The sequence below is a fragment of the Lepidothrix coronata genome, unplaced genomic scaffold (assembly GCF_001604755.1).
Source record: "Lepidothrix coronata isolate B3197 unplaced genomic scaffold, Lepidothrix_coronata-1.0 Scaffold53, whole genome shotgun sequence".
NCBI classification, from domain to species: domain Eukaryota; kingdom Metazoa; phylum Chordata; class Aves; order Passeriformes; family Pipridae; genus Lepidothrix; species Lepidothrix coronata.
The window spans coordinates 2,599,373-2,615,648 of record NW_016690233.1 but is presented as its reverse complement, the minus strand read 5'-3'; the positions used below and the strand labels follow the sequence as shown (position 1 = coordinate 2,615,648).

Here is a 16,276-nt window from a genome sequence, read left to right as displayed (position 1 = left end):
ATGAACTCTCCAATCACAGCTTCCATTTTGCTGAAGAATGTGGGGAAAATGTCTATACTTGTTCTCGATAATTTTTTCCCCAGTGATTAATTAGCTAACATTTTCATTAGTCGTCTTATGATAACTAACACAGTTGTAGAATAAACTTACTTCTTGGGTCTGTTCCTTTATCTAATGGTTCGGATTTGCTTTGACCTATGTGGTCATACATGTCTTCCATAAAAGCTGTCATTAGTTTGGCATAGTTTTGGTATTTTGTGTGCTCCATCTTATATTTGAAATCAGTGGGGAACTTGTGACTTAGTCTACGTGATCTCTTCACTGTTTGACTTCTCATATGATTGAAATAACTTCTGCTTGCCATTTGTGCTGTTTGTGGAATTGCCAACTCTCTTGAATTTTACATTTTCCTTGGACTTTTTTCATACAAGATTTTACGTGTCAATTATTTGAGTTTATAAGAGTTTCTTGAAGTCCATTGATTTCATTCCACTACTTTTCCTTCTGCACTGCACCATTTCATGATCAGGTTACCCAAGTATACCTCCTTATTGCCTGGAGTCAAACTAACCAGGGCTTATTAAGCTTCTGCACACTATCCATACATTTTTACATCACATGGTGGATTGCATGACTTTGAGGAAAAAGGCTTCAGTTTCCTATAAACTGCACAGCAGAACAATAGATCTTTGCAACTGTTTAGAAATTTTCTGCAGCTGTAGCTTACAATTCCTGCTCCATCAAACAGTGGTTCCGAATTTCATTATATCATAACTTGTGGTTATTGCTTCCAGGCAAATGGAAATGAAGAATTCCATTTTTTACCAGAGAGGTGTTTTAGTATGGTGTGCTCAGGTTAGGAAAGTAGATATGAAAAGAGAAATACATGAATATAGAAACTAAATTGCTGTATAAGAGGGAAATTACAAAGAAATATAGGGAAAGGTAAATTCAGCAAAAGAACTGGGAGACAGAATGCTGAAGTTTGCAAACTGTGAACAGGAAAACTGTAAGAAAAGTATGTTAGTAATATGAAAGAAACAAAGAGTCATAGGAGTTAACAGATTGCAAATGAAGTAACTGTGAAAATTAATGTAATACATAGAGATACTTATGTACCTGGGAAACTTAATTAGCTTGCCTAATTATTTAGGGATTAAAATTGGTAATAGGAAGCTGGGAAATTTTACAGGTAGACTTACACGTAAGTAGGTACCTGTAAATCAGTAAGTAAATGGTTGTCTGCACTTATGTGTCATAAAAGTGCATTGCTTTTTTAAACTGTGACCTTTCTGCACACGTTTTTTTTTCTTTGTTTTCACATGTTAAAAAATTAAGTGACTAAAACTGTGTACCTTCATAGTGGTCTTTTTAATAATGGTCACTAACTAGTCTACACCTGGAATATTTGTTGCCAGCTTAGAGTAGCTGGCATTCTTTTCTCTAGCTTTAGATTTCTTTATTGACACTAAATCTTTTGTTCATATAATATCTAGATACAAGTTTTAAAAATAGATATATGGCCTATTACAGCAGCAGTTAATAGGGGAAATAAAACTAGTGTAGTGCTATTAAACTACATTTCCACAATCTTCAGAAAGTTCTGTCTTGAATATTTGACTGTGAATCTTATTTTTATTAAAGTATTTGGTTTACATAATATTTATTATATACTTTCATGCTTTTTTTTAGATGTTCAAGAAGCCATTACCAGAAACCCATTTGCTTCACATGTTTTACAGATAAGCACTCCTTAGTAAGTATTTAATTTAAATGTGTTCAGTTTTTTAATACCTACAAAGTGAACTTACGGCTTATATTGTAAAAATAGAATTGAAATATTGACATCAATCTGTTCATCTGGATTGCCATATTTTCACATTTCTATTATGCAAAACAAAGCCCCCAAAAATATGAACTTTATAGTACTGTAAACAGGCTTTAACAGACTGCCTCATCCTCTGGTTTCATTTTCATTTTGGGATCTGAAGACACTTGCCAAGTGTCTCTAGTGTCTTCAGGAAGTTCTAAGAACTTTTAAGGAACAGTAATTTAGTAGGGTCTATTTGAAGTATATATAATTAATAAATAATTTATATTTCTTAATAACACAGAGGAAAGGGGTAATTATGCATGGCAATGCATAAAATAATTGTTACTGCACTGAATTCTTACTTTGACCTGAAGATATACCATTTTCTATAAGTGACGGGTATTACCTTTCTTCAATAAGTGTTTGTATTTTGTTTCGTATATTCTAGATCTTGTCAGTTTGAAACAAATATGATACCTGGAATGCAAAGAAATGAATAGGCAGATGAGTGTCTGAAGTACAACATTTACATTTCAAATGTTCAGTTTATGATGCAGGAGTTAGTATTTATAATTCTGTATTATTGATCTTCTCCTTTACTATGTATTTATACTGAAGAAAAATTATAGACACATGACCATATACTTAGAATCATAGAACTGTTTAAGTTGAAAAAGATCTGTAAGATTAAGTCCAGCCATGAGCCCAGCACTGCCCGGTCCCTCCCTAAACCATGTCCGTAAGTGCCACATCTACACTACTCCAGGGGTGGTGACTCCACCACTTCCTTGGACAGCCTGTTCCAATGCTTGACAACATTTTCCATGAAGATAATCTTCCTAATGGCCAATATAAACTTTCCTGACACAATTTGAGGCCATTTCCTCTTGTCCTTGTCACTTGTTAGCTGTGAGAAGAGACCAACCCCTGCCTGGCTACAACCTCCTTTCAGGTAGTTGTAGAGAGCAATAAGGTCCCCCCTAACCCTCCTTTACTCCAGGCTAAACAACTGCACTCCCTCAGCCACTCCTCATAGGATTTATGTTCCAGACCCTTCACCAGCTCCATTGCCCTTCTCTGGACATGCTCCAGCATCTCAATGTCTTTCTTATCGTGGGGTGCCCAAAACTGAACAAAGGATTTGAGGTGCAACCTCACCAGTGCTGAGTACAAGGGGACAATAACTTCCCTGGCCACACTATTGTTGATACAGGGCAGGATGCTGTTGGCCTCCTTGGCCACCTGGGCACACTGCTGGCTCATGTTCAGCTGCTGTTGGCCAGCACACCCAAGGTCCTTTTCGGTTGGACAGCTTTCCAGCCACTCTGCCCCCAGACCATAGCACTGCCTGGGGTTGTTGTGAGCCAGGTGCACCTGGCACTTGGCCTTGTTGGACCTCATATAAATGGTCTTGACCCATCAATCCAGCCTGTCCAGATCCCTCTGCAGAGCCTTCCTGCCCTCCAGCATATCAACACTCCCGCCCGACTTGGTGCCAGCTGTAAAGTGACTGAGGGTGCACTTGATCCCCTCATCCAGGTATCAATAAAGATATTAAACAGAACTGGCCCCAGTACTGAGCCCTGGGGAACCCCACTTGTGACAGGCCACCAGCTGGATGTAACACCAGTCACCATGACTCTGTGGGTCCAGCCATCCAGGTAGTTTTTTACCCAGTGAAGAGTGCATCCATTCACACCATGAGCAGCCAGTTTCTCCAGGAGAATGCTGCGGGAAACTGTGCCAAAGGCTTTACTAAAGTCCAGGTAGACAACATCCACAGCCTTTTCTGCATCCACTAAATGGGTCATATGGACATAGAAGAAGATCAGATCAGTGGAACAGGAGCTGTCTTTCCTAAACCCATGCTGGCTGGGCCTGATCCCCTAGTCTTGTACATGCTGTATGATCGCACTCAAGATGATCGTCACATACTTCATATACTTTACTGGATAAACTGTTACCAAAAATGTTAGAGAAAATATTCTTTATTCATAAGGCTTTTGCAACTTACTGAATTTGAGACTGAAACACCTCAGGAATTATCCCAGCTCATAAAATCAAAATGGTTGCCTGGTTTTGAGGTGGAACTGTGAAAAGACCACAGGGTACATCATTACCTCTCTTGTGAACCTCAGTAATAGGTGTGACTTAGAATATCAGCTGCCTTTCTTCTGCCTCCTGTCTTATAAATTTAGTGGTTTATGGCTAAACATCTTTTAAATTTTGCATTTTTCAGCAGTTACCTTTATTAGATCTAACTGTGTTTTACTAACATATGTTTGATTTTGCTCTCTGGTCCTTTCTTCATAGTCTGTTCTACATTAAAACAAAACAAAACAAAACAAAAACAAACAAACAAACAAACAAACAAAAATCCCAGGAAACAAATCTGTTCCTCTCAGCAATGTGTTTTTCCTTGGCTGGCTGGTCTGTGACAAAGCTTCCTCCCACTAATTCTTCATCTACAAAATTTTTGTTTCGCAAATAAGATATAAACACTACATATTACTCAGGCTGTCCAGTCTCTGGAACTGTAAGTTCTCTGATGGACATTTAAGACCTTTCTTTCCCTACAAATATATACTTAAACATTTAAACAGGTGTCCAATTGCAGATAAACATTCAGATCTCAGCCACTCATTTAGAATTCTTCTTAGTGATAAGAGTGAACTGTTGAACAAGTAGCCATCTTCAGGAAAAGTACAGATGAATGAGATTTCATCAACTATGATAGGAGAAAGAAACACTGGGATTTTAAATTTTTGCTTACTGAGAGAACACCCTGCTTCAGCTCTTCTAGTTTCAGAGCACTGTAATAAAGTATGGATATTCACTCAGTAATTTCTGTGAAGGACATTGTACTCTGTAATACCAACCTCTAAATCCAGGTGAAGGTACACAATTGTTTATATAATGGAAAACATATCACATAATACCATCAAATGATGTTTCTTGAATGTTGTACATAATCACATTTCGATTTAAATTTATATCTCATTATTCTCCATTTCATTATAGAGTATTCAGCAATGCATGTTCTCCCTTTTGGTGAGCCCTGCAGTGACCTCAGAGCAGTGCCAGAGTGCCTCAGCTAGCAATCCATTGCAAATGTACAGAAGACACTGACATTATCTGCTACAGGATCTTGCAGCTTTTTGTGCTTTATATGCAGTGTCTATACTGTTTGACACTACAAAATTAGCAACAAAATAAAGAAGAAAGCAAAACTCAAATAACAAATTTAAATTGACTGGTAAGCATTTTTAGGATAATTGTCTGTTTTATTCTGCACTTGTCAAATTAATTTTAAAAAACCTGCCTGAGTTGTTATGCCAGTTCTAGATTAAAGGCCCTTTGTTAGTTAACCAGCATGATACCTAAATCTGTGAAGTTTGTTAAGTGCAAAGAAATGGTGACTTTTTAACTTCCTCTGTTTGCTCTTTCTCTGCTCTTTCAGTACAAAGTAGATAAACATTCACAGAATCATCGAATCACAGAATCATTTAGGTTGGAAAAAACCTCTAAGATCATTGAGTCCAATCTGACACCACCATGTTTACCATAAACCAAGTCCCCATGTGCCATATCCACACTTTTTTTAAAAAAAAAAGTTCTAGACTGGTAATTAGCTGCAAGAAGCAATAAAAGCAATTTACTAAATCTCTGGATTTATAACTTCCTCTTAGATGCCTGATTGTCTGCTCATATAAGTATACAGTAAGAATTGGGTAGAGTAGAGTAGGGTTTGTCTGGGGAATTAAGTCCTATACTTCCACCAGAGCTGTGGTGGAAGTATGGGACTTCCACACCACACAGTGTCATTGCTAGCCTTTGAAACAAAGAGTATGGAAACTTAGGAGAGCTTTATTTAAGGAGCTCCAGAACAGTGCAACCATGGGAACATGCCCCCTGAGGAACACTGGTATTCTCTAAGTGGAATGCATCTTCCCAAAAGAAGCTATTAAATGATTATTTGGCAGAAGTATTTTAAAAACTTTATTGTTCCCCATCATACTACCAAGATCATCATGCCATTATCTGTAAAAAGTGCTGCCATTGCTTAGGAGGGAACCAACCTGTAAGAAAAAGAGAAGAGGAGAACATGCCATCGTAACAATGGACAGTTTATCAGGGATTAGAGCTACCTGCTGGTATGTTGTGTCAACCAAGCCTAAGGTGAGCTACATATGCAAATAATAGTTAGCAGCTGAAATTTTACAAAGAAAGTTTAGGGAAAGATTGATTTCTTTTTTGATGCAATGTTTTGAAGAATGGAATAATAAATAACCTTTCTCCTCTAGATAGGCATTCCAACATCTTTGGAGGAAAAATCTGACAGGCTTAAAGGGGCTGACTTCGGTCTGAAGCCTCTTAAGATAAACTGTATTTAATCATAAAAATTTGAGAAACTTGGTGTCTTTTAATCACTGTTGCCATCTGTACTGACACTGCTGCCGGAAAAGGGAAAGTATAGCTGAAGTCCACATGTCTAAAAATTCTGATGTATGGCAGGACTTACAGTGTCTTGTGTGATCAAATACATGTAGAATTTCCAGCAAAAGACATGAAACAAATAAACAAAGGGCCTTCTGATTTGGAACTCAACATTTGTTCGCACTGAAATACTGAGCCCTGACATCTCTGTTTGTAAGCAGTATCCTGCAACATTCCAGTATGGTGAGGATTTCGTATTTAAATAGCAGAGGAAGGTTTCCCCACAGAGATTAAGAGAGGGGAGAGCAAATAATCCAAATACCAGAGACCATGTATCAAAAGCCTTCCTGATAGTCAGCAAGCCAGAGCACCAGCTTTACCAGGTTTCTACTCCTGTTAATCGGTTTAGGTGGCAGAAGTAAAGCCCATGAGTCAGCTTCCTCAATTACATGGAGACATTCTTTCAAAAACAATTTACATTTCTAGGAAAAGATTTTCAATTTAGTTTTTTTATTTAGGGTTACAGGCTTCAACTCAAAGATAATAGCCTTGTTTCTGAGGGGACTTTGGCTCTTTTGACAATAGTGAATTATAGGTTTTTGTTTAGGTGACCGAACAGTGTGACTCTCGGGCATCATGAATTTGCACTATGAGAGTGGGCCCAGGGGCAGCAGCTGGATTCTGAGCACTTGTGAAAAGCCAACAAGGTCTTTTGTTCCAATTAGTTGATGGTTATTCTTCTGATTGGTGTTCCCGGGCTTTTCTATGCAACACACAAAATTTAAAAAAAAAAAAAAAAAAGGCTTAACTATATTTTTCAAGTATAAAGAAAACTAACTATGGTAAAATCAACAAGCTCGATTTAGAAGTGAACATACAAAATGTGGGTACCTTCACTCCGCCTACCATTTTAACTGCTTTTTTAAATAAATTAATCTATATTGTTCCTGTGATAAAAATTTAGTATGAAAACCAATTTGACATTATGGTTTCCAGTACAAGCCTAAATTCAAAACACCCACAAAGTTTCTTTAAATTTGTACCTATGTACAAACTTGATTGAACACCCATGGTTTCAGGTGCAAGCACACCTTGGTACTTTTACAGAGAATGACATGGAAAGGGTCCCAAAAAATAATCACGTGCAAGCAAGCAGTAAGGCTCCCGGGTCAAATAAAGGCAAGATTTCAGCACGAGATGGCAGCTCCACAGCTCTTCTGTGGCACTATGTGGTGTGTGATGACACATCCATTACAGCTTAACTCAGGAAAAGTTACAGTAGTGGTGTACACACAGCATTGTCTTTTGCCATCAGCTCATACAAGGCAGTAGCCTGGGAGAATGTCCCAAATGGGTTGCAAATGGCAGCAGAGCAGAGCTTGATTAGAGTATGATTGACAAGCAGCTTCCTGAGTGCAGACATTGCCAGGAAAAGGCCAGGGTTAGAAGAAAGAGGTCAATGTTAACACAACCTTTATGCCCCATCAGGGGTTTGCAGGGTGTGAAAGTGCCTCTGACACGGTCCACCTTCTCCTCCATCGCCTGTGCAGCAGCCTCCAATGCCAGGAATAATATTATCTCCCTCCACATCTGGGAGGGCACCACAGCCAATAGCCATCATCCACTCCAGCACTTGCAGCTAGGTTCTAGGATGGAAGGAGTCAACAGACCTGAGGCCTGCTGCTGGCATGGGAGGCAGTAGTGACAGGCATAATAGTGCTGTGAATGTGAGGGCTAGGTGCAGCTGCAGACACATGGGGACTATGACAAGTCCTCCATGCTGGCAGGGACAGGCAGTGAGACAGGGATAGGCTGAGCTGCAGCCCCAGCCACAGCAGCCTGGGGATTGTGAACAAGGCTCTGGTTCTCCATTCTCTTCTGGAACTTTCTGCCAGCCAGGATCATAAGGCAGCAGGGTCCTTGCCTATGCTCATTGGTAAGGTCTTGGTGGTGGCAAGAGCTGCAGTGGTAATGGGAGGGAAGAGGGGGGCTGGGAGAAGCCAGAGACCTTCCTTCTCCAGCCACTGCTCCTGGCCAGTTTGCTTTCCTGGGGAAAAAGCATTTTCTGTAGCTACAAAATTCACAGACTAACAGAACTGTAGCCTTGTGAAGGGCTGAAGGCCTTTGCAGAGCCACTACTGACACCTGTAATTGATGCTTCAAGAATTTTAAACACTATTTTTTGCAGCCAAAACAGGCACAAGTAAACCTTTATGACATTGTTTAGGGGCAGCTAAAGTGTGTGTAGAATTTTTATTTTTTTTTTATTATTATGGCCAGTCTTCGCAAGCGAAGATTTGGGAAAGGTCATTAACCCTTCGAGCCTGCGCAGTGGATTTTTTAGGTGAGACCCAGCGTGCGCTGAACTGAGCCCACCCTTTAATCCTGAGGTTCATCTGCCGGGGCCAAGCAAGCTTGGACGGTGGCACTGAGGGTCTCAGGACGTAGGTTTGTTTAGAGTGACCTTCTCTTAGATGGATTGCCTCACAGGGCTGACAAGCTCCATCTGCCCGGGGGGCTGGGAATCAAACCCGGGTCGCAGCGGTGAGAGTCCTGCACCCTAACCACTAGACCACCAGGGGCCCCGTGTGTAGAATTGCAGCAGTGAATACTGCTGTGTTGTACAACCACAGGCTGTTAGGACTGAGGGTGCTTCAAAGCATTTGAGACTAAAGTGCACCCTCAAAATATGCATTTGCCTGTATTAGGCCAGTATATAGTACACAAGTCTTGAGTTGTGTGGCAGCAGCTGTGGTAAAGTGCTGCTGCTGGGAGGAGAACATGACTGATACTGTCAAATTCCGTAGACAAAATGGGAATGACAATGCACATTACAAAAGAAACTAAAGATGACTCCACAATGTTTTTGGAATTGTATTTCAAATCATAGCTGCAGGATTCCTTCAATATTGAATATAAATCCCAAGCCAGCAACAATGGTGGCCATGATCCAGACAACAGAAGTCGCTGTGGGTGACATGAATCTACATATAAAGTCTCTATTATTGTATATATTAATTTTGTTCTTGTTTGGAGAAGGAAGCAATTGTTCAACATTTTTATTTAATCTGTATCCAATAGTTTGTGCTCTTTCAGAGAAAAAGAAACAAAGAAGAAAATAAAAACAGAAAGGAAAAAGAAAAAAAATAGAAAAAAACAAGGGGGGGGAGGGAAGGGAGGGGAAGGGAAGGGAAGGGAAAAAGGGAAAAAGGGAAAAAGGGAAAAAGGAAAAAAGGAAAAAAATTACTTTCTTATGCCGTTTATCCAATTTTTAGCAATGTCTGTTCATATTTAATCTTCCTACCTGGGCCATGATGAGAATCTAAAAGATCCTGAATTTCTTTAAGGTTGTGCCATGCTGTAGTCAGGTAAAAATGCTGATAGAATGGACTGTTGTCTGCTATTTGATGGTCATTGAAGAGCTGTGACATTAAGCAAACAGAATAAATGAAAACATATATTTCTAAAGAAGGAAATGCTCCTGAAATAATTCATATTCAGAGTTTTGATCAAAGAAAAGAAATCAGAAAAGTTGAAATATTTCTGTTTGTATATAAAAATGTGACTTTTCACTTCAAGGTAAGGTTTTGAGACCAGCTTAATCCAATTAGTCAAAAGCTATGTGAAATGTTTAGTTTCAGGTCCACTTTTACCAATTTGGTAATTTCTTGCTTGTGGAAATTATTTCCCCTTCTGATTTCTCAGTTTGACTGTCTAATAAAAAGCAAAATTTGCACAATCAAGCAGCCTGAATTCTGTTCTCAGCTGTAGGCAAAGGGTTTGGCACTAGGGAACATGGCCTTTAGAGGTCATATGGTCAGTGTGCAGGAGTTATTTTCTCTTGGTTATTCATACTGCAGCACTGATCTCTGTGTTGTCCAGTGAACCCATGCCCATGGTCTGCCTTTGGAGAACAGAGCTATGTGGTGCTGCTTTGCACAGCTGCTGAGGCAATACCAACACAGATGTTTTCAGTAGCTGAGAACAGCACAGGGAGGTTTCAGCTAGTGGGGATTTGATGGGAAGGATGAGTATTTACACAGACTTTTCATGATATTGCTCTGAATAGCAGGAAGAAGTAGGGAAACAGAGCACAGGGTACTAAGAGAGAACCTCTTTCCCCTTCCTGTAGACTGAGTCCTACCAAAGACAAAAGGTGACTTGGCTGAAAGGTTGTGCATTTAGGTTAAGTATTTAATGAGTTACATTTGATGGAGCTGATGAGTGAGCTTGGGATCTTCTATACAGCTTCTGAGCCAGTAATAAATATAGTAGGTCTTTCCCCATTTTCTTGGATTGCTAGAAAGCTGGATGAAAATGTGGAAGCAATTATGTCCTTCAGAGCTCTTGAAATTACTGCACCATCCACACCCTGTGACTAAGTCCCTCTCTCTGACTGAGATCGTTAGAGGGGATCTTTCTTTCTGAAGCAGAATGTGCTGTGAGGTCTCATGGGATGGCAGAGGCTTCGCACACACAATGAGCCTTTGCAGACAGAACTAAACCTTTCAATTCTATGATCTTATTACACGTATGTGTGTTTGTTTTCTAGAGGGATGGAGATATATAGAATATACATAAACATATTCTTAATCTTTAGCAATGAGCACTGCTTCTGACAGTGCTTTTTTCTTTTGTTTCTAGATTCCAAGATGTGGCACACTATAATGCATGCTTCTGTATCTTTACTACAAAAAATACCCTCCTGCAAGTGGGGGGGATTTGTCTTCATTCAAGGGGGGGGGTTTTAGACCAAATATGGCCCAAGCCTGTTAGATAGTTCTCTCGTAACTGAAATGATGACAATCCTCTTGTGACTAGGAAACATTCCAGAGCCAGGGTGTAGGGTTACACAATGGTACAGTGTCTTGCCTCTGATTTATAATTTGAGAAGCAGATTGCGTTCAGACAGAATGTGAGTTGAACAATGAGGTTTCTAGTCCTGATCTCATTAACAGAGATTTATACCAAGGGGCTATTGTATCTTGTTCCTTTGGTTTGCCATGCCAGCAAACATTCATAAAGTTATTTAAAAAAGAAAGCTTCTGTCACACACTTAGGTCAGAAAGTTCTCAGGAAAATAGCTAGTCAAATACAGAGCAGTCTCAATCTGCACTTAACTAATGCTTATGTTTCTGGCCTTAGTAAGTCTCAGAATGATTAGTGGATCAAACATCACATTCAAGCTTATTACATGTAAAGGTTTATGGGGACATGGCTTAAAATGCCTTTTCACATATTTATGTTTGTTCATGGTTGAGTCACTCTAAGATGCTTACTATTTGCAAATCATACATAATCACCAAAAGAATGTTCTTCCAGTACAGAAGAACCATTAGAGGGTGGAATAACAATAACATCCTGAGAGCTACTTTCCCTCCTGTGGCCCTAGAGCCTCTGTGCTAAATGAAAGGTTAGAAAGACATGGCCTGGAACCTGCTCTTCATCAACAGCCTAGCAGTCATTGCACATCCCATTAATCAATATTTCAATAATCCTGCCAGGCAATTTGGACTGACCACCAGTAAAAAGAAAATGGAGGTTCTTTTCCAGACTCACCACTCACAGTGCTAGAAAATAGACTGGCCCGTCCACGTGTATTGACAACATAGCTCTGAAGCCTGCAGACCAATTCTGCTTCCGCAGCAGGAGGCTGTCTCGGACTGTCACAGCAAGAGACGAAGTCACCCAGAGCACAGCAAAATCCAGCACAACTCTTAGGAGATTAAAGGACAGCGTATCTGGAATACAGGAGGCATCTGGCTTCAAAGTGTCACACAGCTGTCATCACCACTTTCTCATACTCCTGTGAAACATGGACAGCTTGTCATTATCAAGGCATGTGACTTCCCAATTTCACCTGCACCAACTACTGTGTTGTTGCTGGTATAAATAAGCACACAGTGCAATTAGCCTGTTATTCACAGTCCCATCAAATGTTGAGTGCTGTAGTAATACTCCTGTGAGCTGTGTTCTCCGAGGCAGCTGATGCACATGTCGGATGAGAGGCCACTCAAAGCCAAATTTGATAGTCAGTTTCCACATATGAAACACCTGAGAGTATGTCAGGAGACAGGGCAGCAAAAATGTCAGGCAAACCTTCAGATGGCAGCCAGCTCCACATCATGGAAAATTGCTGCTAAATAACATCTCCTGTTGCAAAGAACTTGGATCGGCCAGATTACATATAGAAAGAGGGAGAGTAATGCTGTGCAGTGCAAGGGCATGGAGGAAAGTGGGTGTTGTAAAGATTAACAATAACTACCTTTGGTAGGTTCAAATTGTGCTGTGACAATGGGACACATTTATCCCTAGAAAAGACAAAACAACTGAGTCTTTGCATGTTGAGTGAACAGCCACAATCATCCTTAAATCCTGTGGTGGAACTGTACCTAGACCTTCTATTGGTCTCTGCCTGAACTCCTAGTAGAGTTTAAAAGAAGTGATACAACACACTCTCAACTCCTGGCCTCAGTATTACAGAAGAGTTGAACTGAATTTTTTACCTTAATTTTAAACCACATTTTGAAATGGATTCAGGTTATCTTAGCTTCGTATCATGTACCTTTGCTGTCTGGTGAGCCTGGGGAAATTGGAACATGTTGCTCATGTTTTCTGTACCCTTCATTGTTTTGCAAACTTTTTCCAGAGGAGTTCAGATTGTACTGCAATAGCAGCTTGTCTATCTTGCTAATGACTTGTTACTGAATGCCAGACAGCCCAAATATGGAATAATTAGGATAGGAATGAATGACATTTTCTAGGCAATATGTGAACGATAAACTTTAACTAACTTTGGTAGTCTTCTGCTTAATCCATATCTTTTTTCCTTGGGCTGAACATTTCGTGTTAAGTGACAGAAAAATGTGAACATTTCATTCTTTTTTTCCCCCAAATGTATTAACTATTCTTTATCTCCCACAACAGCCACACTTTCTGTAAAACTTATTCTCGATCAAGAAAGTTCTTTACAAGTTTCCTATCTAAGTGCAATTGATTTCTAGCATTTTTCACTTCCTTTATTATGAAAAACTGAAAGACACAATCCAGACAGTTTGTTTAACTCCAGTTACTAAAGCTCTGTCAAAGGGCAATGATCTGACAAGGCAATGCTTAAAGCAATGAAACCTATGTTAAATCTTTGCAGCAAAAAAACAGTTTTCAATTCCTTTCTGAGTTTCCCCTCTTGCTACCATCGCCATTCACACATTTCAACTGCAGCACTTACAGCAGGATCACCCAGTTTCCTGCTGCCCTTTCCATGTTTCTGAGGGCCTAGACCCAGAGTGGAAAAAGCAGGGCTGAGGCTGTGCAGGAGGAGGTTATGCTAGAGCTTCTAGCCTCAGCTTTTGAATCAAACTCCACAATGTGTCTTCTTAAATCATATTTTGTATTGATGAAATCAATATGAGAAAAGCCACTTTATTAGATTCCCACACTTTGATTTTTAAAAAGGTATATTTGACAGAAAGGGTCCTACTGTTAAGAGCAAACTCCCTGTCTGAGGGACTGTTCTGGGTATTAGACCCCTACACATGTCATGGAATTATTTATCCACTTAGATACATGCACATCCTGCTGAATCTTTCCAGAGGTTAATATCCTTCAGAGAACTAAATAGTTATTTCTTGCTTCTAGTCACTGTAACATGTATCTCTAAGATATACCAATAGTCATAGCAGTTGTGCTTTCTCATTATTCAACGAATTAGGACAGAGAAAAGGAATATAAAAGACGTCTCCAATCTTACTGAGCTTATGTCCTACTCTAATACATACAGCTGTCTCCTGAGTCTGCCTCCTGTCTTTGCAATGGTCCAGCCACATGGTTCCAATCTCAGTGCCATTGAACCCCTATTAAGCCCGTTGCTCACAAGGTCTGATAGCACATTTAAATCATAGGGTCATTTAGGTTGAAAAAGACCCCTCAGATTACCAAGTTAAACCATGGCCCAACATTGGGCCACTTGAGTCACAGACCTCATCTCTCCATCCTCCCCGTCTCTGGAGATTTGCATCCCCATGGTTCAGCTCTACTTCATGAACAGAACATGTTAATGAACACCCAGGGCTGGGACCTGGGACACCTCAGGGCTCTGACTCACAAACCTTGTCATGGACAGCACTGGAAGTAAAACACAAGTGTTTTCCAGGCTATCCTCAAGTCCTGTTATATGGGAGACATTCAAAGAAGGAGAAATTGGATAGAAAACATCTACTTGCAAAAGAGAAGAGCTCCGGGATGCTCTCAATACCCATTCACCTTCTCGTCTTGTCAGGAGTCTGGTAGATATTTTCTGCTCTTCTGACCATGACTGTATGACAGGAAAGGAGAGGAAATGACACTATAATAAGCACTGACATGTACCATTTCCAACAAGAAAACTGTACCTGGCACTGCATGTCAAGACAGTGGCTACACAGATGGGTCAATGGTGGCTACATAGATTAATATCTCCAGAATTTCTGACTGCAGGTAAAATAAGCTTGTTTTACTTTCGATTTAGGCCTATTTTTTATTTTTTTTTCCAATATTGTCATTAAAACCATTGCCATATCAATACCTATGGAAAATGGTTGCAAAGCCAGAGGCAGAAACCTCTGGATTCAAGTTTTGGCAGGCAGGGAAGAAGAGGACAAGTTTGAAACTGAGCTAGCTATGGCAGTACCATTCCTAGGAGACCCTGCAGCAAGGTGCAAAGCTTGCCACAAACCATTTGGGTACACGTGGTAATTTCAACAGCAAGATCTACTGAACTGTCTTCAGCACAGCTGTGATCTAAATGTACTACTTTATTGACTATGTTCAATGCAACTGTTCCTCATGCATATTAGTTGGACAGAGTATATTGCCCCTAATTTTGTATTATTTTTTATCGGCATTTGTAGCAGACTTAGTCCCTTCTCTTCTTTCACCTGAGAATGCTATGGGATACATATTTTTTGAGAGATTCTGTACCAGTGTGATAGAATCATAGAATGGTTTGGATTGGAAGAGACCTTAAAGACCACCTAGCTCCAAACCTCCTGCCATGGTCTGAGACCAGGTTACTCAGAGCCCCATCTAGACTGGCCTTGAACACTTTCAGAGATAGGGAGTCCAAAACCTCTCTGGACAACCAGTGCAAGGGCCTCACCACCCTCACAGTAAACCTGTCTAATCTAAACCTTACCCTTCTTCAGCTTAAGGCCATTCCCTTTTGTCTTATGGCTGCCTGTGGCTGGATATCCTTGTGAAAAGTCCCTCTCTGGCCTTCTTGTAAGCCACCACAGTTTTGCATTATGGTAACCTATATGATGAGAACATCATCAGGACAAACTTTGCCCGAATAATGTACAGAAAACTGTGCTTAAATTGTTTTAAGAGTGGTTCATCTCCATTCGTCATCCAATATACAAAAAAATGTTAAGATTGGTTCTAAGTTGCTCTGCATCTGCCATTAATGGAGTAACAGAGACCCCACACAAAAGACAACTCTGTACTTTCAACCCAACACCAGCACAGCAGGAAGAAAGTCAGTACCATCTTTCTGCAGAACACCTCAAGGGTCTATTTTCTGAGGTCCTGTCATCTGCGCTCAGTTATTCCAAGAGCAGTAAATACTAAAATTCTTTCATCTCTCTTTGCAAGTGACCCTTTGTGTATCCCATAGGATTTACACAAACAGGCCCCTCTGGGAAAGCACATTTCAAGTTTCCTATTGGTCATGCCAAAGATTTTCAAATAAAACTGTACACTGGACAAAATTTCTTGATTTAAAGTTTAGATGAAGCAGATTGTTGTGAGACACTATATCCAAATGGCCATTTGTGTAAGTATGATTACATTCTAGAATAGATTAGGTGTAATAGATCAGATGCCATGTGGGGAGTCAGATGGCCCTAGTAACTCAGCATGCTCATATCTCAGAATCTGTTACTCACATGTTTTTAAAATCTTGGGGGTGTACACCATGAGGAGGGGAGCATTATGCAATCTATTTTTCAATATTCTTACATTAGTATATAAAAATATGTAATAAGGACT

The 16,276-nt window shown here is 40.0% G+C and overlaps 1 protein-coding gene across 2 annotated transcripts in view; it reads left to right on the top strand.

Annotated features, from left to right (window-relative positions):
* CEP126 (centrosomal protein 126) overlaps nucleotides 1-5,417 on the top strand; it is a 39,531-nt gene extending 34,114 nt beyond the window's left edge. Inside the window, exons 10-11 of one of the 2 annotated variants that reach the window (XM_017816060.1) lie at nucleotides 1,693-1,756; nucleotides 4,835-5,417. In XM_017816060.1, coding sequence (XP_017671549.1) covers nucleotides 1,693-1,756; nucleotide 4,835 — 65 coding nt within the window. In that variant the 3' untranslated portion in view covers nucleotides 4,836-5,417. Of the gene's footprint in view, nucleotides 1-1,692; nucleotides 1,758-4,834 lie in introns of those variants that run through there. The other variant, XM_017816061.1, reaches the window with a different exon arrangement.
* Nucleotides 5,418-16,276: the final 10,859 nt, after the last annotated feature.